Source organism: Solanum verrucosum, unplaced genomic scaffold (assembly GCF_900185275.1).
Source record: "Solanum verrucosum unplaced genomic scaffold, falcon-dt-bn FXZP01000103.1, whole genome shotgun sequence".
Classification (NCBI taxonomy): domain Eukaryota; kingdom Viridiplantae; phylum Streptophyta; class Magnoliopsida; order Solanales; family Solanaceae; genus Solanum; species Solanum verrucosum.
Genome location: NW_026020048.1, coordinates 9,475,107 through 9,502,034, shown reverse-complemented (window position 1 = coordinate 9,502,034; position 26,928 = coordinate 9,475,107). Strand labels below are relative to the sequence as shown.

The 26,928-nt window shown below is 30.4% G+C and overlaps 5 protein-coding genes across 6 annotated transcripts in view; 1 reads left to right on the top strand and 4 right to left on the bottom strand.

Annotated features, from left to right (window-relative positions):
- Positions 1-26,928, bottom strand: part of LOC125822871 (lysine-rich arabinogalactan protein 18-like) — a 217,815-nt gene that overhangs the window by 31,183 nt on the left and 159,704 nt on the right. The gene's annotated exons all lie outside the window — the stretch shown is intronic.
- LOC125822860 (cyclin-D3-2) lies at positions 14,845-16,704 on the top strand. The gene is made up of 4 exons (XM_049502315.1): positions 14,845-15,538; positions 15,656-15,857; positions 15,969-16,099; positions 16,189-16,704. Exons 1-4 carry the CDS (start codon positions 15,044-15,046, stop codon positions 16,450-16,452), a joined length of 1,092 nt encoding a protein of 363 aa, XP_049358272.1. The 5' UTR covers positions 14,845-15,043; the 3' UTR covers positions 16,453-16,704.
- Positions 20,046-21,742, bottom strand: LOC125822873 (ADP-ribosylation factor 2-B-like). Its single transcript, XM_049502341.1, has 5 exons — positions 21,523-21,742; positions 21,342-21,412; positions 21,125-21,244; positions 20,906-21,024; positions 20,046-20,429 (listed from the first exon to the last, which is right to left on the bottom strand). Exons 1-5 carry the CDS (start codon positions 21,668-21,670, stop codon positions 20,312-20,314), a joined length of 576 nt encoding a protein of 191 aa, XP_049358298.1. The 5' UTR covers positions 21,671-21,742; the 3' UTR covers positions 20,046-20,311.
- Positions 22,392-22,740, bottom strand: LOC125822067 (uncharacterized). Its single transcript, XM_049501437.1, has 2 exons — positions 22,720-22,740; positions 22,392-22,603 (listed from the first exon to the last, which is right to left on the bottom strand). Exons 1-2 carry the CDS (start codon positions 22,738-22,740, stop codon positions 22,400-22,402), a joined length of 225 nt encoding a protein of 74 aa, XP_049357394.1. The 3' UTR covers positions 22,392-22,399.
- LOC125822862 (microtubule-associated protein RP/EB family member 1C) lies at positions 23,289-26,734 on the bottom strand. Its single transcript, XM_049502317.1, has 6 exons — positions 26,557-26,734; positions 26,305-26,460; positions 26,007-26,113; positions 24,145-24,388; positions 23,964-24,077; positions 23,289-23,874 (listed from the first exon to the last, which is right to left on the bottom strand). Exons 1-6 carry the CDS (start codon positions 26,662-26,664, stop codon positions 23,602-23,604), a joined length of 1,002 nt encoding a protein of 333 aa, XP_049358274.1. The 5' UTR covers positions 26,665-26,734; the 3' UTR covers positions 23,289-23,601.

Below are 26,928 nucleotides of genomic sequence, written 5' to 3'. Positions count from 1 at the left end.
CGATTTCATGATTTCTAAAGCATGAATATGAAAATCTATATTTGTGATTGCTCGTATAAGAAAAATAGATTTAAATCAATAATTGAATACTCCAATATTTAATTTGAGAGGAAGAATTGTGGATCAAAATGATTACAAATGTTTCTATAATTGTGTTAATTAATTAATGATATTGAGGCTTAATTGATTAATCAATTTTTTTATTAATTTCTTGTGGCTTTTATAAATTGTCCTTTTATATACTCCTTGCGCCTTCTTCTTCACCAAATTTACATGCGTGTATCCTACCGTTTAAATATTGTTCTTTTGATTACAAACTTATTTTTGTTGTCCTTTTGGAATTTTTGGCAATTTTTTTGCCCTTTAGGCTCCGGACTCGACTTAACACAACCATGTTTCTTCTTTCTTTGTCATCACCATAATGGTCCAAGACTTATCTAGACTATACACACTGCAAGAAAATAAAATAAAAATATGCATTTTGTATATACTAATTCAATTAATTTATATTTGCACTGAATCTACTTAGAGTATATTATTTCTTATTTTCAAATAGGAGGATCACAATTATTCCAGCATATTTAGAAACTAGTTAACTAATCCGCGCTTCGCGCAGTCAATTAAAATCTTATAAATTTTATGAAATTATATTTTTCTTAGAATATCTATATTAAAAAATTTAGTTAAATTTTTTTATAATGATCACGTATTCAAATTCTCTTCACAATTGGACAGTTCTAAAGTATTCAAATATTTTAACAGCATTTTTTTTAGATATTTAGTTGTATATACACATTCAACATTTTCTTTTATTTTGAGAAATATTATAAAAATATTATTACTTTATTAGCGTTCAATCTTTAATATAATTATATGATGCGGATCATATTGTACTTTGCTATTAAATATGTTTTTAATAAAAAAAAAACATCATATTTCGTTGCATATAATTATGGTCAAGCACTTTACATTCGTTTAAAAACAATTTGTTTAAGTGTATGTGCAAATTGACTTCGTTAAGATTATTCCATAATTTTTTACTGAAATAGGTGGTCACAAATGAGGTGGAAATAATGCTCGTTTGGATTGACTTTTATTGTTTGACATATAAATCAAAAGTAATAAGTTAAATTTTTTAATTTATGGTTTTTGACTTATTTTTATCACTTTAGCTTAAAATCAAGTTCTTCCAAGTACTTTTTTAATTTACCTAAAAACTCCAAAAGTGCTTAAAAGCTATTTTAGCATAGAAGCACTTAAAATAAGTTAATTCAAATAGCTATTATTTCCATCACTAATATTCATTTTTCTGTGATTTTCATATAAATCAAAAATAAAACAACTAATTGGTTATTTTATCATAATTTTTTTACTTAGCTGAACATAATACAAACAAATTATACTACATATTATAGATATATATCATATGCATGCATTCAAAAAAAGAATAGCAGAAAAAAGAGATTGAATTTATCAATATAATGTACACGTGAAGCACAATAGTATTCGTTAGAAATTACAATTAGTATCCTCCTCTAATGTCCATCTCCTTATTAAAGAGAAAAGTTACATGAAAATGAATTTAAAAAATGAAAATGTTATCAAACCAGAAATGGAAAAAAAAAAACACAAACATACTTGTTAATTTACATAAAAACTTCATTGCCTTTTGCAAAATTTTGAGTGAAAGAGATAAAAAGAAACTTTTTCATCACTTGATTGGCATTTTGACTCCTCCCAATGCATTACATTCTGATTTTCCTACTCATATTTGCCATATTTGAATCCTCCATATGCATTACCAATCTGATTTCCTACTGAAGGAATCTCTTTTCTTAACTTATTATATATTGAGGTTGTTTGTAACCTTTTTATTTCATTTTAATTATTATTTATTACATAGATATTTAATGCACAGTAAAACGTGACATACCAGTAATCAACTTTTGGGCTTTTTCCGTTTAGGTAAAGGGTGGTTATGGTTCTCCTTTATTTTATTTTATTTTTTAATAATAAGGAGATGGAAAAAGAATAGTAAGAAAAGTTCAATAAAGGAGAAAAAACATAAATAATTTTCTAGGTCAATAGAGAAGTGTCTCATCACCTTGTTTATATTTATTATTATTATTATTATTATAATTATATTTTATCTAGCTTTATATTATGTACATATTTTTGTAATTAATTAAATAGTACATTTATAATAAAAGAATTGATTTAAAGAAGAAAAAGGGGAAAAACCTGTTAAATATATTAAATAATAAAGATAAAAATATTTTAAAATATTATCATTTTGTAATTTGTAATTGTAATTAGAAGAAGGACAAAAAAAATACTTTTTTTTTATTAAGAATAGAAATTAGAGAGGTATGAGTTATGAATAATTACTCCTTGTAAGTTGGCATGTGAAGAGTCTTTGTTGAAAATGTTTATCCATTAATATAATATTTGTTTGTAATAAATTAAATAATTTACTTTTACATTAAAACAATTAATTTAGATTAGAAAGAAAAGCCGAAAAAAAGAGAAAAAAGATAAATATAAATGGAGATCATAGAGATGTGTTACATCACATTGTCTATGTTTCTCCTTTATATTATATATAGATGTGATAACTAGGGGTGTCAAATGGGTGAGTTGAGTTGAAATTGGACATATTAAAATGGGTTGAAATAGAAATTGGGTTGGGTCTTGACCCACCCAAGTTACGTTGGGCTCAAATGGGCTAAAAATGGGTTGGGTCTTGTCCCGCCCAATTTTACCCAATTAATCTCAATAATTTTAACATAGTGATATTTAACTTTTATAATCACAATTCGAATTTCAGCTCAAGAATTTTTTTAAAAAAAATAACAAATGGATAGATAAATCCTAAAAGATGTTAAATAGATAATAATTCATACATTTAATATAGGAACATATCTTAGTAAAGAGTTTTAAAACGGATTGAATTTGGAGATTGAAATGGGCTCAATTGAGGATTCTCTTAAAATAGGTTAGGCTTGAATGAGTTGAAATTGAACCCAATTTAAGTTATCTTGAATCCAACCCTTAAAATTCTGAATGGGTTGAGCGGGTTATCTATGTTTGGGTTCATTTTTTACCCCTAGTGATAACCAATAATATAGTAAAGTGCAAGTGGAACTAGAGTATTGATTATGAATTTGATAGAACACAATATTTTTTTAAAATTTAATATATAAAAATAATTTATTTAAATCTCGATATTCTACATTTTATAAAGTTTATAAACTTAAAATTCTAATCGGCTTAACTCTAAATATATCACAAAAATTTATTTGTGAAGACCGCTTCTCTTGTCATTCTCTTTCTTGTTGGCACCATATGTTTTTTCCATCTTCGATTTTTCAATGAGTCTAAAATCCAAATTAGGCTTTGAAGTTTGAACTCTTCATTCGAGAACACCTCATTTTCTAAAACGACGTGATATTCACGTCTTTTCTAAAAGAAATAAAAGAGAAGAAATAAAGATATAGATGTCTTATAATTGGAAAGAAGACATATATATATAATATACTAAAATTGGCCAGAGCATAAAACGAAGGTTTCTCACTAAACCACAAAGGGAGACTACTTCTTTTATATATATATATATATTAGTGCATAGGTATTATCTAAGCCAACTAAATCAAAATTGTTTTTTCTATTTTTTATTACATCAAGAGAGGAGAAGAGAAATTCACTAAATGAGTTAGCCCTTCATCCCAATAAAAATTGTTTAATTATATTATCTAATTTTAGTTATTTTCTTATGTTAAAGTATTTGAAAATTAGGGTAGTTCACACGTACGTTTCTTCCTTGTCATACTCTCATTGGTTTCTGACGTATGGTAATGGTGGGGGCATTTGTTTGTTGAAAAGAAAAATCAGTGATCATTATTTATGAAACACGACTATATATTATATATAAAATATATAAACCTGATCTAATATATACATTTAGTGGAGCCTTGTTCGCAACGTGAACCATGTTATTAAAGGACACGACTCTCTGTGTACGTATTCACCATCTAATAATAGCTAAAGGAATTAATAGTGTTTAATATTTTAAAACGTCTCTCAAAAATTGATATAACAAAGTCATTAAAATTTATTTTGTATTGACAAAATTACTTAACTTAGACATTTTATTCATTCAAAATATTCAATCAAATTTATTATTGAAACACTACTGAAAACACTAGAATTAGCTATGAACTGAGTCGTTGGTCCGTCACTTTGCTTGGAGCTAACAGAAATCTATCGCTAATTCGTCGATAATAGAATTAATAACATTATTTATTGCTTAGCTACAAAATTTATCAGTTGTTAAAACCAATTTTATCTAGTAGTGAAATTTTTTGACTTCACAATTTATTTATTTTCTTAAATATCATGTAAACTAACATGGACACACAAATAAATAAAATTAATAGGACTAGAAAGAAAAGAAGTATATGGAGACCATCTAGTTTAATTCCAATTCATTGTTTTTGGAGGCAAAAAAACATTTAATATTAGTATGTAGGAATTTATAGAATATTATATGTTTTGAAGCAATCCACGAATTTGTTTAAATAATATGGTTCAAAGGCGTCGGACCAGGGAAGATTAACATTCCAGAAGAAATTCAAATTATAAGTGGCCCGGACTTTAATGCAATTTCTACTTTTTGACTTGGATTACTCCAATAAAGACATTTTAAGCGGGAGACGGATTCTGAATTTTGACTATATTTCTAAAAAACAATTTACTGAAAAAAATTATATTATATAGTTGTTCATTTAATTAATAATCAGAAAGTATATTTTTTATATTATATATTATTGTAAAAAACAATTTATTGAAAAAAAAATTATATTATAGAGTTGTTCATTTAATTAATAATCAGAAAGTATATTTTTTATATTATATATTATTGTATGATATACATAATTAAAATAGACATTGGGGTGGGGGGTGGGGGGTGTGCATGCTAATTAATTAAAAACATAACCCCACACTAGTTCCAGTTATTGGTGGGAGTGGTTGCAGCCAAGTAATTGAACTGAAAGGTATAGGCAATCAGATAATTAATCATCCTTAGCAACTCTAATTATTTAATTTATTACATAGCTAACATGCACCATCTTCCTTCTTTTATACTTCTTCATCAACATATTGTACATTTTAATTTCTATTCCTGTATACAACATAAACAATATGTATATATTGATAATATAAAAATTATTTATGATATCAGAGTCAACTCCTATTGTGTATATGAAGCATATTATAGGAAGGTAGTTTAGTCTTGGTAGCATTAGTATTTTACATAAGTTCTCACATTGGGTGTTTAGGGCTGGAATGGTCTATCTATATAGTCTTAAAAATAAATCCTCGTGCATGAACTAGATTTTGAGGTTGAATTAGGTCTATTAAGTCATTTCTTAATCAAATACACGTCCATTTCATATGTATATGTTATCCAACTCATGAATTAAGATATCTTGATTATACATAAAATATCTACATTGTATATATACGTACGTAATTTGATGATAATGGGTAGACATTATATATATAGTTTTCTTGTTTGACCATCCTTTATCCCAAAAGCCTATAATGTAACTTTGATTGAAGGGAATATCTTTAATTTTTAGTTGGCAATTCCATTCATGATTGTACTTAATTTGCCGGTTTGATATTTCTTGTTTTTACTTAAACGATGAATTTTGCCTTTAGTTTCAACATAAAATTGGTGGAAAATTTTGGTCCCAAAATGATGGGAAACAATAAATTAAACGGTGACTTTGAAGAATTATTTCGCACTTCATTTTTGTCAAACGAAATGTCATTTTCATAGTTTTTAATTAGCATCATATAAGGTAGCATAATTCAGCACTGTGTATTATATTTTAGTTGCATCATGTTTGACTTTGATACCAGCTACGACTCAGTTTGCTTTTCCATTTCACGTACTGAAAAAAAAATCTTATTATATAAAACTTTTCTTTGTTTTTTCATTTTAATTTTATGTAGAGATAATGTTTGCATTAGTTACACGATACTTCAGTATATACTATCAAGTCAAATACAATATCGAATTGTTAATACATGTTAACATCGTTAAAGCGAGCATAAAATAATAACAAGGTTAAACTACATAATTAGACACACTCTACTAGCGTACCATATATACTAATTGAATTGCTGTTTTAACATTGGGCCTTTCCATCATTAGTTGGGTCCAAAATGACAACATCAGAAGAAGCTCATGGGCGGCCCAATAGATGTTGGCAATTTGTATTTCTCGAGCTTGTTAGCATCTCTCATTAACTTCCTACCTTACTAGAATATTTTTGTAGAAATAGCATTTACTGACCACTTTTCGGTGATATCTTTGAAAAAATAATCACTATAATAAAATTTAGTATTCCACATGTGAAACTTCAAGACGTTATTATTAAATTTGAAACTTCAAAACAAAAGGTTGTTTTTCAGTTACAAGGACTGAAAAGTGGTTGTTTATGAAAAAATTCCACATTATAAACACATGTTTTTACTAGACACATTGTATTCCAAGGTTGTTATGTTCAATTGACTTTTCCAAATCCTTTGCCTTTTTTTTTTTTTTTTTTTTTTTTTGTGTGTGGCACATAGTAATTAAGGAAATATGTACAATTTTTGACAGAATAATGAAGACTGTTGTGTGTAAATATGGGGTTCAATTTTTTGTGACCAAGTCTTGTGTGTGAATATGAGGTTTAATTTAGATGACCAAGTCTTTTTCTAATTAACTTAATTTCTATTGGTCTTGAAATTAGAGTTTAGAAAATGGACTTACATGGTGTCAACCCTTAATGTGAAGTGAATCTTTTGAATTATAAAAAACTATCCATTCCCTAAAAGAAGTTTCTTACTTTTATTTTATCTTTAGGCAAAATTTTAGACTATCTAAGTTTATTCACATCTTAAGAGTATCAAATACGTTAGAAACTAGGGAAGGAAATAATCACATGGAGGGCACAATAAGGGCTCTAATTCTCAACAATAAAATAGATATGACAAAGACAATCCCTAATGTTTTAGTTTGTCAATTTTTATTTTATTTTTTTGTAATTTCAAATATTTATTGATAAAAAAATATGGAGATATTTGATTTGTCAACGGATTTTTGTTGTTTTGCGGTGAAAATGACAAAGACAATCCCTAATGTTTGAGTTTGTAAAAAAAATAATTGTAATTGTAAATATGTATTGATAAAAGGAACACGGACATATTTGATTTATCACTTCGGTATCTTAAATATTCTAATAAGATTGTATAATAGTTGGAGAATTTTGATAGTTTTCACATCTTGTGTGGTTTTCATTTTATGAGTACGATTTAAAAAAATATTAATTACATATCTAAACAAAACTTTTATTTCAAATCGATTTGCCTTGAATTGTTTTCACTTTTTTGAGAAGTTCAACTTTGGTCCAACCAAGTTTTGATTATAAAATTCTAAAAAAGTTCTGCTTTATTTTTTCGGAAAATCCAAAAATAACAAAAAGTTGTTTTCAATTGTTTTTACTTCAAACTACTCACAAAAGATCCAAAAACAACTCTAGCAAATTTATTTCATAATCATACACAACTTATTTTTCACTTCGAATACAAAACTATTCTTTTCTATGTTTCATAATAAAACATGATCAAACGCCTATCAGGAGACACATAAACTGAAAGAAAGGGAGTTAATTTTTTGTTTTATAATAATTTTCTCATTTCTGTACATGAGTAGTTGCTTTAGCATAATATGGTATAGAGTCCGAATCAAAAGTGTGTGTTGTTTGCAGTATCGTGATGACCCTTTTTGCCAAATATGATTCCACTGTTGTTGTAGAATTACTGACACTTTTTCTTCTTTTTTTTTGACTGGGCATGCAAGAATCATATCATATCTCCTATTGCAATGAAAAAGAAAAAATCCACTTTGTAACTCTTAACATCCATTACAATAGTTGGAAATCTCAACGCAAACATTGATTAAATTTGGATCGGGGGTGACACTCTCAATAAAATTTTCTTCATACTCAAGACTCGAACTCAAAACTTGTGGTTATGGATAAAGCAGTTCAACTACTGCTACATGTAAGAGTTCTTTTAAAGGCAGGTCTAAGCTAAAAAGATGAAAAAAGGAATATTTGCTTCGTGCTATAAATTCAGACTAATTTGAGTAAAAAGTTTATTTACAACTTGTTTTAAATTGCACCTTCTCTTTAATTTCATGCTTCCTCGAAATTCGAACCATTACTATTAAAGCAGTGAAAAGATTTTTTTTTTTTAAAAAATATATATATATAGCACTAACATTAATACTATTCCCGTTGTATATCTGCAATCTTTGCTTTATGCATGCATGTTGTGTATCTGCATCTTAGAGAGATGAATGAATACTCCCTTTTCAAAAGACGAGTAACATTATTATTTTTTTAGAAAATAAAATACTAGTACTGGTAGGTAAGAGAAAAATGTAGATGTGAAAAGCAAATGAATTGTCTCTATTTTGTGCATTTGTTATGTTGTAAGTAGCTGGATGGCAGTAACTTTATCGTACTCAGCGCAATGAAAACTAAAGACGACAATGTCTGTTGTTTAGGGAGTAATTTATATGGTGTAATCGATCTCACAAGTTTTAGACCTTGACTCTGTCTTTATGGGGTAAACTAGTTATTTTTGATAAACCTTCGGATTATAAGAAAAATTAAAAACAAAAAATACTAAGATACAAAACAAGTATAGCAACCCCAATTTAGAGTGTTTTTGCCTAGCCAACAACTCTCTGATCTCCCTAGGTGCTCATGTTATTTATCAAAACAATATGAAAATGATGATATAAGGTAGAAATTCTATGTGATTGCTGTCGTATGTTTTCATCTTCATGATATATAACTTAATAATATTATTACCAAAAAGGAAAAAAAGACAAGGAGGCTAGCCCTCTGTCTAACCCATATTATGAAGTGCAACAACACTCAATATGTACCTATTAATTTCTATTCTAATTTTTAAACTTCATATCATTTTGCCAAAGATTATGTCCTCAGTTAACTGGGTTTGTGTCATGTCTTGTTTAATGTATAAATCACCTCCTCTCATTTCTTTACGGACTATATCTACCCCTCTTGACTCGTATTATAGTTAAACCGCTCACACCTCCTCACTAGTGTATTTTCACACCTCCTATTCACATTCTTGAATCATTTCACTCTCACTTCTCTTATCTTTTTTGTCTCCATCTTCTAAATGGGTGTTTGTGACTGACCAACACTTACCCCATTAAATAATGTTGGTCTAACTATCATTTTGTAGAACTTACATTTAGGAGTTGGAGAAAAATTTAATTAATTTATATGTAGATCTACTTCCTTTGTTTGCTTTTTTAGTTGTCCACTCTTGACTTTGAATGTCTTTTAAGAAATAATGATTAATATTAATATGAATATTTATCACCATATCCATATCAATTGATGTATAATATTAGGTCTAGAAAATTGATTTGAAAATAAGTAATTAATATTGAGGGTAATTAATCATCTTTTCTTTATATGTTAAAAACGGGTTCGGCTCATCTCCATTTCTCTTCTCTTTATGTTTCCCACGTTTTTGCTTAGATTAGAGACACATGACATAGGTTAAATTTAATGGTTAAAATTTAATTAATCAAAAAAATAATCTAACCATGATTTAGATAGTAAATACATTAGTATATATTTGATTCCAAAAATTATTGTACCCCACAATCTTAACAACATATTATTCTGTTAAATACTTAGCAGGAAAACAAAAGGTACTATATTTATAAACAAAATAATTTATTGCTAAGATTGTGAGATTATAATAATTTTTTGAAACTAAATATATAATGTATTTATTATCTAAATCATGGTTAGAGACTTTTTTTTAGTTAATTAAATCTTAACCTCTATATCTAATTTATGTCATGTGTCTCTAATCTAAATAACAACTTGATAAAAATGAATAGATATAAATAGAGAGGAACCCAATCCATTAAAAATGATAAATAAAAGTAAAATTTATTTTTAAAATAATGAACAAAAAAAAGTAAACGGAAAATATTTACTCCCTTCGTACACTTTTAATTGTCATTTTGCGTTTTTCAAAAGTACTATTCAAAATTAAATTAGATTACATTAATTTGATACTTTAAACAAAAAATTAGATAAAACATGACAACTAAAAGTAGACGAATAAAGTAATATCTTTCAACTGAGTAAAGAAAGAAAGAGGAAGATGACCGTTTGAATATAAGAAGACATTGGAAAAGACATTATAAGCATGACAATGCGTAACACCTTTATATATATATATATATATATATATATAATTGGGCTAATGGCAAAGAGAAAAAAAGGGATCTAAAGGATAGAAAAGAAAGACTACCTTTTTTCCTTCCCAAAAATCCTAAATTTGTTTTTTTTAGCAGCATAGATCTCATCTCTTTGCTTCTTCAATATAAGCTAATTAGGACCACATAACACTACGTTTTTTTTTATTTCTCTCTTCGACACCCATGCCCATTCATGTGCTTTAATTAATAATCCTACACATGCTCCATCTTTTCATCTTCTTTATTAGTGTGCGATTCGTCATGTTTCGAAAAATTGCTTATTATAACTGGTTTTTCAACTTATTTTTCGTTTTTGAATCAGTGTTTAAGTATATTTAAGTATGAACATTATTTCCAAATAATATAATATTATCAGCACGACTCCACCATCTTCAACTTCAAATCCATAAATTTCCAAAAAAAAAAAGTGAAAAATATTTGGCTATTTAAAATGATAGATGAATGAGTAATTAATACTCCCTCCGTCCCTTTTTAGTTGTCCACTTTAGAAATGGCACACAGATTAAGGCAACAATGATGAGCACAGTGAAGTTACAATTTTACCCTTATGACAACTTTTCACTTCAAAATTACAACCACTTATTTGAATTCAAGTGAAATAAATTGGAGGGAAACAACATACACTTTTACAATTTTCAAGAAGTGTAAATAAGGGTATAATAGGAAAAAATTTGTTGTCCTTTCTTGATTTGTCAAAATGGACAACTAAATAAGGACAACTAAAAAAGGAAATATGGACAAGTAAATAGGGACGGAGGGAGTATGTTGGTGGAGTGCTAGAAGTCTACTCACATTCTTGAAATGACAACAGCGTTTGCAGTACGTAATTCAGTCTTTTATCCGGAAAAAACATTATTATTAATTAGTCAATTAATTAAGAAAAACATATACTAAAATATTGGAATGGAATTTCGATGTTCATTCAGTCAATTACATGTATCTATTTATTTGAGAATCCTATGACAATGTTCTTCCTCATTGTATTATTTCAGCATCCTATGACAATCTTCAATATTTAATTTGATTGGCAATACTCTCTATTTTAATTCATTTTAAAAAGACTGATTTTTTTCCTATTTAGCAACTCTTTAATTTTAATTTTTCACATTACATATGTTTAAATTCACAAGATTAAAGGATATTTTTAATATATTTAACATATCTTTAATTTAAAGTACAAAATTCAATAAAAAAAACTATTTTTTTAAAATTTCATATCAAGTCAAAATAGATCAAATAACTTGAAACGGGAGCACTATTGTTATTGTTGTAGCCTTTCTTTTAGCATTATTTATGGGTTAGTACGTACAAAACTCTCTCAGCTCATTCTTTAACTTTTAGCCACATTTGGCCGAATTCAGAATATGCATGTGTGAGGGGAAAAAAAAAGATATGTCAAAATGTGCATTGTGCTGAGTAATTATACCACTAATTTGGTTGTATTTAATTATAGTTCTCGCACAACTTTAATTTTTTTAAAATAAATTTATTCGCTTCCATGAAGGGTAAATGTGGGACATTTTTTAACGGTAGGGATATATATGATTTATTTTTGTAACGATATGGGTATATATCAACAACTTTTATAATTATATAAGTCACTTTTATAACGAGTATATATTAGCTCTAAATGACAAAATTGAAAGATATATTTGACTCATTTCCCATTTTTATGTATATAGAATTGAACCCTTCATCCCTTATTAATGAGATTAGCAATTTCATTAATTCCCATGCAAGTTTATATGATACACATTTTTAGTAGGAAAGAAACTTATATATCTCCTTAATTTTTCATATGATTATTTTTTAAATATTTTAACCCCTTTTAGTGAATTTTCTATTGTGTCACTTTGTACATGCCAAAGATTTTGTAATTCGGCTGATTTTATATATCCTGGTTGTTATTTTAAAACGTCATATATTCTTGTCCACACTACGCAATTAAACGCTAGTCTTTTTGGGTTAAGCGGATGTAAATTAAATTATAAGTTTTTTATAATTAGAAACAGTAGCTGTTACATTTTTTTTTGTGGACTATTCGTGCAAATTTTTTTTGGCTCAACTATAGGCTTTTCTATTTAATTTTGTTGAGTATAAAGGGTAATAAAAGTTTTCTCTTGGATTTTTGGTGATCCGATATACCAATATAGGGCTCAATGATATAGTTTTGAGCTCATACTTGATTAAGAAAATATTCAAAATTTTCTTGTGGAATTTCATAAGCCAAAAATTGTTTTATTCTTCGCTTGCAATCCTATTTCGTACCCTTCTTTTCTTTTTCTTGTGTGTTGAGAGTTTGTCGAAAACAATTTTTCTATCTATAAAAATAAAAATAGCTAATCTTGAGATGGGAGTGAAGTGACTATTGTGGATGTGGAAAGATTGAGAAAAATATGAATAGTATTTTTTTATAGAGAGATCTAAAGATGCAACGTATATTTTTCCCATTTTCACGATGAGACAGTAGGTGAGATTAGAAATATTGATTTAGTATTGTTTTATTTATAATGAGAAAAAATTGGAGTCTTAATTTGTCAAAGGAAAAACTTGGTAATTTTGAAATCTAAAATTGACATATTCAATTTGTCTTTTCTTTTAAGATGAAATTATAAGATAATAATATTGTATTACGCTATTTAAATTGTACTTACATGTGCCTTGAACAAAAAATGTAATTAGAATTTACAAAGAAAGAAAGATTTTCCTCGTAGAGCTTATCATCTAGGAAGATAATTAGGTAAACTACATTTGTAATTAATTGTTTGATCCTTGCATAGAAGTTAGTATGACGTACGAAAAGTTATTTTCTCAAAAATGCCTTTCAGTAATAATGACTTTTTCCTGAGAAATTTTTTAGATGTTTAATTATCGAGTGAAAAAACAAAAGAAAAATTATCAATTAAACAATTTTCTTAATTAAAACTTGTGAGTATTATAGGTTGATAATATATATATATAATGCCGGTATATTTGCTAAAAATTGAAATAGTTATGAAAGAAAATAATTTTGTTTATTTTCCCTTTCGAGGGAAAATGCTTTTTAGAAATTAAATTATGACAATCAATGACTTGATTTTTGAAACTTACATTTCAATACTTATCAGGTAAATAACGTCTTAAAATTCACATTGTTAAATGTTAACTATGTTAAGATCTAAGAACCAATTTTTAGTGCGGTACTTATACCCGTTGACCATAAATTATGGATTTTTTTTTTAAATGGTAAATATTTATTTGATCGTAAAATTTATTTTGTTTTTGAGAGATATTGAAAATCAAACCTTTAAATTTCAAATTCTACTTCAAACATGTTTTAGGCCAATATATAATTGGTTTTTATTTAGATCTTACGCCAAAAATTGTATATTTTATATATAAAATTATGACCCAACTAATCTGTATATCAATATCAGTTTGAAGATATTATAATACACAGAAGACCCCTTATCGCTCCGTGGGGAGCGGGATGAGTGACATTCCATGAATTTTTAGTTTTTGGGTTAAAAATTCTCGTCGATCCAATTGGTGGTATAACATTGAAAAATTATATTAAAGAACAACTAGTTATTGTTGTTGTTATATATTATCTATTTATTTGCAATGATAAATCTTCATTAATAAACGTAATTGACGAATTGTAGTAATTAGTAATTTTGGTATTAATAGATTTTATTAACATTTTATTTTATGATCTTGGATAATTTATTACGTAGCTTTTTATTGATAATTATAATTTTGTACTCTCTCCATTTCATATTAATTGAAACACCTCAACAATTCAATTAATATGAAATAGAGGGAGTATCAAACTTATTACTATGTATGATTATTATTTGTGATAATGATATCGTAAGTGAAAGTTCCGGATAACTTTTGGGATTAATAAGTATGTTTGTTTGATATGATTTGAATATTTTTAGATTTTAAGAGTACAAGTCATATTTTTAAATAAAAAAAAGAAAATGAAATAAGTATGTTTTAAAAAGTCATGGACAAAAACAAGTTGACACATTAATTCAAACTTCATATACATATAATTCTTTAAAAATATTTGAAAATCTAAGATCAAACACTACATAGTAACTATATCATGGAGTTTTATTATAAATATATCAGGTGAAAAGTTAAAATTAAGAACTTGACAAAAGAACAGAACTATTTGAAACAAACTAAAAAGAGAATAGAAGACAAATAAATTAAATTGAAAATAACATAGATACGACATTTTGAGTGAATGTGCGCCATTTGGCTAGCGCGGCAAAGACTCCCACCCAAAAGAACTTTGAAACACAAACACGTTAAAGAATAGAGATATTATTATATATATATATATATGACTGTGAAAAAGATGTAGAGATTTTTTGGGGAAAAAAGGACAGGCGTGAAAGCTCTCTCATATAAAATCCCTCCTCTGCTTACTTCTTTGGTTACCCTCCTCTACTCTACTCTACTCTCTTCTCCTTTTGGCTCTTCCTATTCTCCCTCTCTCTCTCTTTCCTTTTTTTTCCTGTCCTTTAGAGAGAGAAAAAACCCATAAGCCAAGCAGCAGATATGTTACTGGGTCCAAGATTGAGTTTTGGCTTACCTTAAAGATAATGAGTAGAGCCTTCATTGTCTTCTTCCCTCTAGAAGAAGGAGAAGATGGTTTTCCCTTTAGATTCCCAGCTCCAAAATCCTATTTCTGCTCTTCTTGATGGCCTTTACTGTGAGGAAGATCGATTCTTGGATGATGATTTAGGTGAATGGTCTAGTTTAGATGTGGGAAATGAAAAATGGGTTGAAAATGTTAAAAAGACTCTGCCTTTATTAGAATGTGACATGTTTTGGGAACATGATGAGCTTGCCACACTTTTATCAAAGGAAAAAGAGTTTCATTTGGGTTTTGAATCTTTAATCTCAGATGGGTCTTTAATGGGGGTTAGAAAAGAGGCTTTGGATTGGATGTTGAGGGTCATTGATTACTATGGTTTTACTGCTACTACTGCTGTTTTAGCTGTGAACTATTTTGATAGGTTTGTGTCTGGATTGTGCTTTCAGAAAGATAAGCCTTGGATGAGTCAGCTTGCTGCTGTTGCCTGTCTTTCCATTGCTGCTAAAGTGGAGGAGACCCAAGTTCCCCTTTTATTAGACCTACAAGTATGTTTCTTGAAATGTGCAATGCTGGTGTTTGTATAAATGTCTGAGTGTCAGTTTTTATGTGTTCATTTAGGGAGTCTATTGTATCTAATGCTGATTCTGTTTTTATTGTTTTAGGTTGCTGATTCTAAATTTGTGTTTGAGGCAAAGACTATACAGAGAATGGAACTCTTGGTGCTTTCTACTCTTAAGTGGAAAATGAATCTGGTGACACCGTTATCTTTCATTGATCATATAATGAGGAGATTTGGATTCATGACCAACCTGCATTTGGATTTTCTTAAGAAGTGTGAACGCCTCATTCTTGATATTATCACTGGTGAGAAATCTACCTGCTTTTGATTTTGATTGTTTCATTGATGAAATACAAATCTTTTGTTCTACAATTAGTACTAGTGGTTGATCATCAAACTATTCGAATTGAATGCAGATTCTAGGCTCTTGCATTATCCTCCATCTGTTATTGCAACTGCATCAATGTTTTATGTGATCAATGAGATTGAGCCTAACAATGCTATGGAATACCAGAATCAGCTCATGAGTGTTCTTAAAGTCAGAAAGGTCTGTTGTCTTTCACATTTGAATTTTAACATCTAAATTTGATTAGCATTGAGTCTATTGTAACATTAAAGTTGTTGATCAATAAACAGGACAGCTTTGAGGAATGCAATGATCTTATTCTTGAGCTAATGGGCACTTCATGTTACAAGCTCTGCCAAAGTCTCAAGCGCAAACATCATTCGGTACCTGGTAGTCCAAGTGGTGTTATTGATGCATATTTTAGTAGCGAGAGCTCGAATGAATCATGGTCAGTAGCATCTTCGATTTCATCCTCACCTGAGCCTCAGTATAAGAGAAACAAAACTCAAGATCAGCGAATGACACTAGCTCCACTGGGTAGTAATCTTCACTGATCGATATCTTGTTCTCTAGATTATCTAGTATTTCGGCAATGGTTACTCTCTTTTTTGGTATGTTCTCTTAAAAATGCAATTGCACAATGCTCTGATGCTCCATTTAAGTTTTACTGGACTTAATTTGTCCGATGATCTAGACTATGTGAACATCAACTCCACCCCCCTCCTTCATTGGATATGGGATTGGTGGAGTTTTCCCTTGAGTTGAATCAATGCTGGTGAATTATGTTGAATACAATCATTATCATCGATGAATTATGATTCCAAGATATCAATTATTATGTTTCCTTTGTATGTCAAAGATGAATCTTGTGAAAAGCCATACCTTGATCCTGATTCTTGGATGTGGGATCATAGATAGAGATGTATGCCCCCCATGTTTATCTGTTTTTTCAAGAAATGGATTATATGTTCTTTGAAAGATTTTCAAAGTAAGACAGGTTGGCATTAGACTATATGCTACTGAAGTAGTAGTATATAAAATTAGAATGTGGAGAGATATGTCTCGAGGGCAGGAATAGATTGTCGGCCAGTGGGATTTCAGTAGTTGTTGCATAGACTTTTCTCCTAAACTTAGACCTTATTTTGAAAAACAATGAACCATTCATACACTTTTGTTTACTTATTAGCTAATCCAAAAGTACTAGTAGGTGATGCACCATTGAATTTACTGTCCCTAATTCATACTTGCCCCTGGTTTTATAGCAATCCTTGTCTATTTACTATGTGTCTTGTCAATATAGTCCACTTCTAGGCACATAATTGGTAGGAGAAAGTGAAACTGCTTGACGCTGTATGCTTGAATACATAAGCCCGATATGCATAACACAATGTCATCATTAAGATGATCTAATGATGATTTCAAGTGTTAGTAATTGAGTTCTAAACGTAAACGTTTATACATATTTAATAAAACTTCTTAATACCAATACAGTATTTGAGCAAAAGTTACTAGATTCGGCTGAATCTGTACCTGAACTTCTAGCTCCGCCCTTGAGAAGACAAGACAGATAAAAATGATTGTTGTGACTACTAAACGGATTCTTAGCTGCCATATATCGTACTAGTATATATGATAACATTTTGATGTATAATAATGGATGCATAACTTACAACTTTCTTAAGCAGTAGAAAGTGACCAATCTTTGGGTCCTGAGTGTGTTTGAAAGTCGTTATGTAATGATACTCTTAATTAGGGACCACCCAATTATTTTAGAATAACAACACTGTAATATAGCGTTAAAAAACTTGCTAGTTTGACCACAACTCTAGGAGTAAACTCCGCTGGCAAATTATACATCTCCTAGATAATAGAGTTTCTTTTCTTTTTTCATCTTTCCTTTTCTTTTTGTCTCTGTTCTACTCTGCAATATTTACTAGAGTACTGTGCATTATTCCTTCACACACACAACAAAAAAAAAACAAGTTTGGGTTTTGAATATTTTCCTAAATATTGGTGTGAGGCAAAGACAAATACAATATTGGTCCAGTTTTTTTTTTTTTTTGGTTTTCCATTCTGTGTCTAATACCTACGTTGGAGTCCGACTAAATCCAAATTCATGCTAAGAAGTTTTACATTGGGGTAAAACACTCCCTAACCAACGCGACACCGTACGAACTCACCCAAAACCCAATAACACTGGTTGATAATATTGGTCCAATTTGGTACCTACCATATATCATATATTGGCAAAACAGATGAGAATCTTGAAACCCTAATAAAGAGGATATTAAAATCACCAACAAATTATAGGTGTTTGTATCTGTATGCAATTCTTGGATATTAAAGGTTAGGCAACTTTGTGGCACTTTATTTTGTACGCTACTAACATTGAAGACTAAGAAGAATTATTATCATTTAAATCAACTTTTTGTCTTTGAATCACTTTAAGCTAACCTTCTATTTTAAGACTAGACTAGATGATTTTTTTAGAAAAAACATAAGACAATTGGAAACAGATTATGAAAAAGGCAAAACTACAGTATTCATCATGTGATAGATCAAACAAAAGGGGAAATTGTAGATGGGGGACAGCTAAGGTTGAACTTGTTTCTTATATAAATTTTTTAAAAAGAAATGATTCAATTTTTTCAGTACTTATTTGTTCTATTAATTAATGCTCTGATGAAATGGGTTAAGGACCAAACATGAGGAGCTGTCTTTTTTCACATTTGTGTAGATAGTACTATATAAGACCTTGCAGAAAACAAGACCAAACATAGCTAATAGACTTGTTATTACGTTGTAGATATGAACAAACAAAGACGATTAATTGTGCCGTAGCACAAATGTCATACGTAATTAATTACTTGAGGCCCTGCATATACCTGCTCCTCTCTCTTTCCACAAAATTTCTACATTTTGCTTATGATTTCAGAGTGTGCAAATGTGTCTCATCATATGAGGACCCTAAAATCGACTAGTTAGATAAATATACACTGACATTGTAAAAATGAAACCAATTTGTAAAGACCGAAGTAATGATAGATAATTGATGATATACATAGAGAACGACAAGCGGTTAATGTTGCATTCTAGCGTTATTTTGATTTTCCAAATGGTATGTGTCTCCGAGTTTGGAGCGTTACAAACTTATAATTGTATGTCCAAGCTGCAAGTACAAGAGAAGAAGAAAAAAAAAGTAAATAATGTGTATTTTGTCGTTCAAGATGGCCGTTACATTCGATTATAGTAGATAGGTGAGTCGAATTGCCCAGCTAAAACAAAGGAACTGGCTGAGATCGACCTAGATATTACATGCGTGTTGTTGCAGATATGTCATGACATGTTTATTATTGAAGTTTGACTCGATCTTAGTGCGTCTTAGTGAGATTTCGATCCACATTAAATTTTCATTGTGGTGTAGTATGACATTGTTGAAAAATAAATGATTAGCAGCTTCCGTTAGATTTATGTTTCAACTTTACATTTATGTATTATTGCATTGAATTTAATAAAAAAACATTGGTGGTCAATAACTACACTTTATTCTTGTTCCTAAGATATTAGGTCAATTAAGACAATTGAAGTAACAATATGTGGCTGTATGGGCCTTCTTTGGTTAAGGCTGTTTAAGGGCTCAGGTAGTAAGTTCTTCCATTATAAAATTTAAAAAATCCAACTTATCAATGATTAATGTCATTTGATACATCATGAAGTTTCATTACATTATTGATTATTCTCAAATTTATTCCCAAAACCACAACCATTATTTGCGCGTCTAGCATTTTAAGTAATATTACTTGGCCCGAAAAATATGCCGCTATGAAAGAGGGATTAAATGGAATAGAATTGATGTAGCGGTCGAGTTGTGAAAACGCATTGTTAATTTCTTTTATATTTTTAGATTTATGGAAGAATATGTTACTGCTTAAATTCGGAAGAGTGTAATCTTAGATCAAAATATGTATGAATTGCTTAAACAAGAATTACTGAACATCAAACAACCCGTTTAGATATTCACCGTGAAGAATTACGATATTCTCTTTCGGATAAGCCTTAATAGGAGAATGAAGTCGTGAATGTTGATGAGTGTTTAATTATCATATTGAATTTACCCTATAGTCTACATTGGGAATATCCAGTGACTTTAATTTTTCAACCATATACATAAAGTCATAACTTATGAAATTCAATCATACACGGATAGGCAAAAATCATGGAATTCAATACTGTAGTTTACAATAATGAAATGTTGCATCAGAATATACGTATAGTCATAGCTTCTATTAAAATCAACGCGTTTGGGGGTTTAAAGAAGAGGATTTTCTTGAGCTGGATGCTGCTTTGAATTTATGCCTGCAATTATGATTTAACCAAGTAAATTCAGTTTTGTTTGGTGAGAAAAAAATGAAATTAAAAGAGGAGGTGAAAAGGCCATAATGTTCTTGCCTTGCCAGTGATATTATGTGATAACCAATCAAGACCTTCATAAAGTCCCTGTCCAGATGTTGCACAAGCACTTTGAATGTACCTAAAAATAAACACGGAGAAAAATGAGATTTCTTGTCCTCTTACAATTTGAATAGAACAAAGTTTTTCAGATCTTTTAACACACTCCTCTATTGAGTGTGTATATCGATTAACACACTTATTCTTATACTTGTATTATCCATTGAGTATACACCAAATACGAACTAATTACTATTACGGCTAGGCAGGTGACACTACAACAAAAACAACTTTTAGCGTCAATAAATATTGACATTAATAAAGAGTACTAAAGTCTTTACTGACATTAGTTAAGTGTCATTAGAACCAATGTCGCTAAAGGCTTTAGGGACATATACAAAGAGTGTTAATTGCCACGACAATTAATTACCGATAATGATCATTTTTGTTGTAGTGTTAATTATTTTAGTCTGCTGACAAAAAATATTAAAATTCCTACAAAAATTGTACTACAAAAATTCTTTTGCAGTGTGATATATTATTAAGTTTGTGGTTTACCAGCGTCGTTGTCGGAGTGAATGCAGGCCAAGTTTATCGGTGATATCTGCAACATTCATAGCATTTGGAAGGTCTTGTTTATTCGCGAATACAAGAATTGTAGCGCCTCGTAATTCTTCCTACATAACACATGAATTTGTACGTATTTTAAAAGTTACGAGAATTTATGAATTATCCATCATCGATGTGACAACTAATATGGGACAGAGAGTATTTTACCTCATTAAGCATGCGATGTAGCTCATCTCTGGCTTCTGAAATTCGATCTCGATCATTACTGTCTACAACAAATATTAGACCCTGTGTGTTCTGAAAATAGTGCCTCCATAGAGGCCGGATCTGTACAATTAATTACATTAATATAATCATCATCAACGTAGTAACTAACTTTCATTCTAATAATATATATTTATGTGAGAATTAATTTATTAAATACCTTATCTTGTCCACCCACATCCCATACTGTGAAGCTGGAATTCTTGTACTCCACTGTCTCCACGTTAAATCCTGGTTTCAATTAATGTATATATTAAAAATAATAATCAAATATTAAGGTTTTTCTTTGCAATTGAACCTATATAGAATTCATAGTAATTAAACGTATATAGCAAAAATACCAATAGTAGGTATGGTAGTGACAATTTCCCCGAGTTTTAACTTGTACAAGATGGTTGTTTTGCCAGCCGCATCGAGTCCTACCATTAATATTCTCATCTCTTTCTTTGCAAATAACATTTTTACAAACTTGGAAATCGACATTCCCATTGCTCCACAATGAACTACTACTTGTTCAAAGACAACTTTGTTTATCACACTTCCCTACAAGCCTATAGTTTTTGTATACAAATAATGAATCGCATTTTTTTCGAATCTTAAAGGGGAAAAAAAAGAAGAAGAAGAGAATATGATTCTGATAATGCTTGAGGAGAATAAAGTATGCAAATTTATTCTTATTTCACTTTTTGGCTAAGAAAGCATCTCTCTTTTAACAATATACTCTCAATCCGTTAGTGATTCGTACGTGTACTAAAAGCAAGTTCCCTTTTTAAATTTGCAAATACAAACAAATCACATATTACTTGTATGAGAAGTAAAGAATCGTTGGCAATGCAATAAATCGAACTTTATCTTTTATAAAAGAGTGAGAATAATATAGGTTAGAAGTTTGAGTCACGTGAAAAAATTAAGAAAATAGGACAAGATTATAAAAACTTAGAAGTCCGATTTCATCGTTTTGTCCTTGTATATTTTCTTGTCTCGTTTACTCTCTTAATTAATTTGACTTAACATAACAGAAACACTAGTAATTATGATTAACAATATATCTCTAAAATGAGTCAAATATTTATACAAGAGTAGTGAATAATATTAATAGATATCATGATGAATATTTTCTGAAGACTAATAGAGTCACATGAAGAAGTTTTCGCATTTAGAAATAAACAAGTAGGTATTAGAAAAATTAGACAAGAGATATATATATATATTATGGAGTTATTTCCGTGAAATAGCTCTTTTGGCGGACTCAAGGGTGGATGCAACAGAGGCAGCAGCATTAGCTAATACACCACCGCTAGTGTTTGATTGAATTTGTGGCTGATGAATTACTTCTACAGGTCTTTGTTCTTGTCCTTGTCCAACTGATGATTCGTAATTCACACTTTCCATTTGGTTTGGTGCCTTCACATCCTGTGTACCCTGTAATGTCAGTATCTTTTTAAGTAAATACTAACAAAATATGATACACAAATTTCCATTTTTTTGGACGGGCAAAGACAAAAAAGAAAAGAGTGATTTGGATCTACAAATCATACCTTATTGGTTGATGAATTCATATTGCAGCTCTTCCAGAATTCTTGTTCAACAATAACGATAGCTACTATTCCAAATTGTAAATCTGGATTTCTTAAAGGGGAAAGACTTTTATGTGAGTGATTGGTCCTAATTTTAAGGCCGTCTATTGTGCGAACTGGTGGTTACCTAGAGATTGGTCGTTTCAGTTGGTTCTAATTTTATGTTTTGTTATTTCCTCAAAAATCAAAATCCTATGCCAATTACCATATAGATAGAGATGCATACATAATTACATATTTAATACACATTACATGCAAGTCTGATTATATTTTTTTGACCAATTAAGTAAATAATTTGTGAAGACAAGATGTAACAAAATTTGAACCAAGAAACTCTTTTGTGGTATTCTTTCAATTGTGCATCATTTAGTAAAAGTTTATATACATTGCAAATTTGACATAGTAGTTAGTATTTAATTCCACATACATTCACCATGGTGAAATTACTGATAGTGCTAGTAATAATAAAACAAATAAGCTAAAGTCACTGGATAAGAAATGAAAATTGATACGCAAAAAGACGACTGAAACTTAAGTATCCATTAAACCACAGTAATCATCATAAGAAAAATGACCCAAGACTTGCACTACAGTGCAGTGACTACATAGCAACCAGTACAGTTGCCAATACTTGCTATAGAACAATAATAACATAGGGCAATGTTGTACACAAAAGACAATCAGACAAACCAGATAGGCTTTTATATTCACTACTTCTATACTGATGGAATTCCTCAAACGGTATTGCTTAGAAATGAAGTATGCTCAGACAACATATATCTAGAGTAACAAAGACGGTAGCAGGAATTATTCCCCAATCATTTATCCAGGAGACAAGGTTGATCAATATGTCACAAGAGATCCACTGCAATGGACATCAGAAGCATCAGAAATCCTTTGCCTAGGAGACAATGTGTTGCTGGCAGCAAGGTCAACGTCAACATTGACAATGTTTTTCCTCTTTTGAGTGTCTACCCTCAGCCTTTCTTCTGCCTCTTCAGATATGCAACTCAATGTCTCTACTTGCTGGTGTTGCTCAGATACCATGGCTTCAGTATCTACAAGTGATGCGTCATCATCCATAGCATACAGAATCCTCTTCACTGCATCAACCACCTGTAAGATATAAGATAAAAACGAAATTGAATATGCTGCTATAAAAAATCTGCATAACTTTACTGATTAGAGAATAGAAAGAGTAGTACAGGTAGGTTTTCAATCTCTGGACATTGGCACAGGATTTCAATGTCCCTCAACTTTGAAAAGTAGAAGTCCCTTTCCTTTTCAAGACTATCCACTGATAACTTCAACTCCGTAATCTGCATTGAATTTAGTAATAAGTCTTCAGTGGTTCAAACAAAACCATACCTGATCAATTAGTATTACCTGTTGTTCATGTGCAGTACGTTCTGTTTCAGAATAGGTTGACGATCCTCCACTTGAAGAAGGCCTCGAGATCTTACCAGATTGATTTGTGCTGCTTACATGAGGTACTTCATTTCTTCTAGAGTTATGGGAGACATGCTTTGAAGCAGTTGAGGCGTTTTTGGTAGCATTTTGTGAAGGAGCAGATCTTTTGTTCACTTCTTTGGCACCCTTGCACCCTTCCCTTCTTTCAAGAGGATTGTAACTGTCATTGATATAAAGAAAAGAAACAACAGTTCTCCATTAGGCAAGTTTCTTATGTCAATTTAGTACTCCTAGTTGAGAACAAAGGTATAACCCTCACTTAAGCACATGCTACATTACAATTTCAAATCAGTAAAACAAGGAATCCTTAATGCAAGTTAACTTGCACGTAAACAATTTCTGAGAGTATAAGATTGAGCTAATAGTCCATACATTGCAGGCAGAACCATAAATATGAAAGGTCATACAGTAATTCTACACAAGTAGCATCACAAGGCTACCTTGCAATTCATACAATAAATCAACAAACTATGAACTATTCTTCAGACCACGAACTAGTTGGAGGGTTGGGTTCTATAATTCCTCTAAATTTGTTCTGCCTTATTTAAGTATATTTCATTCAAAACCCTTGCCCATTCAACACTATATTCGAGTGGTGGTGTAACACATGCTGAAGAGAGCACATCCAGCCACGTTCATTTTCATAAAGATCCATTATAACACTATACTATTTTTGGATTTTTTGTCATTGTTGTTAACATACAGCAACCTTTCTCTATATGGACTTGGGAGTACTCACCATGCTCTGCAAGCATTGGTGGAGAGTAAGGATTGTCTAGAAACAATGATGATGGACGTGGTTGGTGATAGAAGAATAAAGGAGCTTCTGGCCAGTATATTCTTATCTTAACAGTTTAGAATTCCAGGGTTCATAATTATTTTTTCCAGTTTGCAACTAAGAAAAGGAGTACGAGCTTGATAGGATCTGTGGTGGGCTTAAAAAGTAACCATACATATATGTTCTATCGTTGTAGAATAGGGGTGTCAACCCTGATCCATTAAAAATCCTAATTCCGTGAATACTAACTGGTTGAACTCAAAAGTTACAATCGATGTAGCCTATATCCACCAATTCAAAAGATTGGGTCAATTTGGATAACGATACAACTAACAAAATTAAAACATCAGAAACCTTTATTAAAAAAAAGAGAAAAAAAATGAAAACAAGACTGGAAACATAGCCCTAATGCAGGTGAAAGGATCCTATGTTGCTCATATCCTCACAAATGTTGCCGCACCAATGTCAGATACTCCAAAAATGCATAGCATAGCATTTGGAGGATCCGACACATAGAGCTATTTTTTAAGAGACCGAACAACATACGAAGCTTCAGTACAGTTATTTAACAACTCAATTGCATAGCTGCAAACTAGGAAATTTAAAAAACAGAACAAATCAAGACAAACAAGTGAAGTTTGAGTTCTGCAAGGGGCAAGCTGGGATAGGATCTGCAACACAAATTCATTTTGACCCAAGCAAATGTGGCAATTAAGTTCATAACCTTTTCATAAACTCAACCCAATTTTACTCAACAAATATGACCCATTTTACCTATTCAATACATCTAGGTAATATATTCAACTCTCTTTGCTGGACATTTTCTTTATTTATCTCTACGTTGGTGAACAATTTCTGTGCCCTAATTTCCAGTTTTCACCTTTTCCATTATAACAGTAATTCCATGCCTCAGCACAAACATACACAGACCATAAGTAAGGTTGTTGAAAAGAATAAAATTAAAAAATTGCAACAGAGAAACGTAGGTTGAAAAGGTTACCTGTGAAGATTGCCTCCATTAACAGAATCGCAGTATCTCTTCAACCATTGCATAAACTCCAGGTTGTCAAGAGGTCTTCCTTTCACCAATTTGCTAACCTCAATGTGCTAATACCACAAACATAGAATTTAACATCAATTGACTAGAAAAAAACCAGCAATTTGTACGGCCACGTAGATCAAATCCAAATATTTAAACGCATGTCACTCAGTAAACATAGAGAATAATTTTCAAAAGAGATTAACAAGGATAAAACTAATTTTTTTAAAAAAAAAACAGAATTTCAAAATTGATTAACCTTGGTAATCTTGAGTTTAGTGAATATATCCTGAAGAACCTTATAGTTCTGGATCATCTCATACTCATTCTTCGCATCGAAATTGACCTTGTGCATAGGGACTAGCCCTGGGTGAGCGGCATCCATTAGCTGGCAATGAACCGCACCAGTACACGCCTGTTCGTGGATCAAAAGCGCATCAATTTGAAAGATGCACTAATGAATTAGAAATTTAACTGATATTGCAGAGTAGGTAAAAGAGAGATTCAATACCTCTTCGACTTTGGAAAGATTTAGATGAAGTGTGGAATTGATCCAAGCCAGGATTTCCGATCTACCGACGAAGTATGCCCCATCCATCATTCCTATGTGTGCCGCCATTTCTCCTTCACTTTTTTCCTCGTCGGAAAAGATCTCTAGAAGGCTCCGTAGAGAGAGAAACAGAGTTTGAAATGAGGGTTTGAGCGGGATTTCTTGCCCCAGCTATAGGTTTTCAAATTGAAAAGGGTCGGTGATCAGTGGATTCGGATCGTAGGCCCAATGGGTATTCATATAGGCCCAATTTGATGAGAGGACCCAACAACACGTTCCTTACTGTTTAACCCTCTGGAAACAAAGAGTTCTTTTTCTAAGATCCTCTTTATC

Coding starts and splice junctions, on each gene's coding strand:
- LOC125822860 (XM_049502315.1), top strand. CDS start 15,044: ATGGTTTTCCCTTTAGATTCCCAGCTCCAAAATCCTATTTCTGCTCTT. Junction 15,539..15,655: donor CCCTTTTATTAGACCTACAA/GTATGTTTCTTG, acceptor TTATTGTTTTAG/GTTGCTGATTCTAAATTTGT. Junction 15,858..15,968: donor CATTCTTGATATTATCACTG/GTGAGAAATCTA, acceptor AATTGAATGCAG/ATTCTAGGCTCTTGCATTAT.
- LOC125822873 (XM_049502341.1), bottom strand. CDS start 21,670: ATGGGAATGTCGATTTCCAAGTTTGTAAAAATGTTATTTGCAAAGAAA. Junction 21,413..21,522: donor CACTACCATACCTACTATTG/GTATTTTTGCTA, acceptor AATTGAAACCAG/GATTTAACGTGGAGACAGTG. Junction 21,025..21,124: donor TACATCGCATGCTTAATGAG/GTAAAATACTCT, acceptor TGTGTTATGTAG/GAAGAATTACGAGGCGCTAC.
- LOC125822067 (XM_049501437.1), bottom strand. CDS start 22,740: ATGAATTCATCAACCAATAAG. Junction 22,604..22,719: donor TGAATTCATCAACCAATAAG/GTATGATTTGTA, acceptor CTGACATTACAG/GGTACACAGGATGTGAAGGC.
- LOC125822862 (XM_049502317.1), bottom strand. CDS start 26,664: ATGGCGGCACACATAGGAATGATGGATGGGGCATACTTCGTCGGTAGA. Junction 26,461..26,556: donor ATCTTTCCAAAGTCGAAGAG/GTATTGAATCTC, acceptor ATCCACGAACAG/GCGTGTACTGGTGCGGTTCA. Junction 24,389..26,006: donor AATGGAGGCAATCTTCACAG/GTAACCTTTTCA, acceptor TATCAATGACAG/TTACAATCCTCTTGAAAGAA.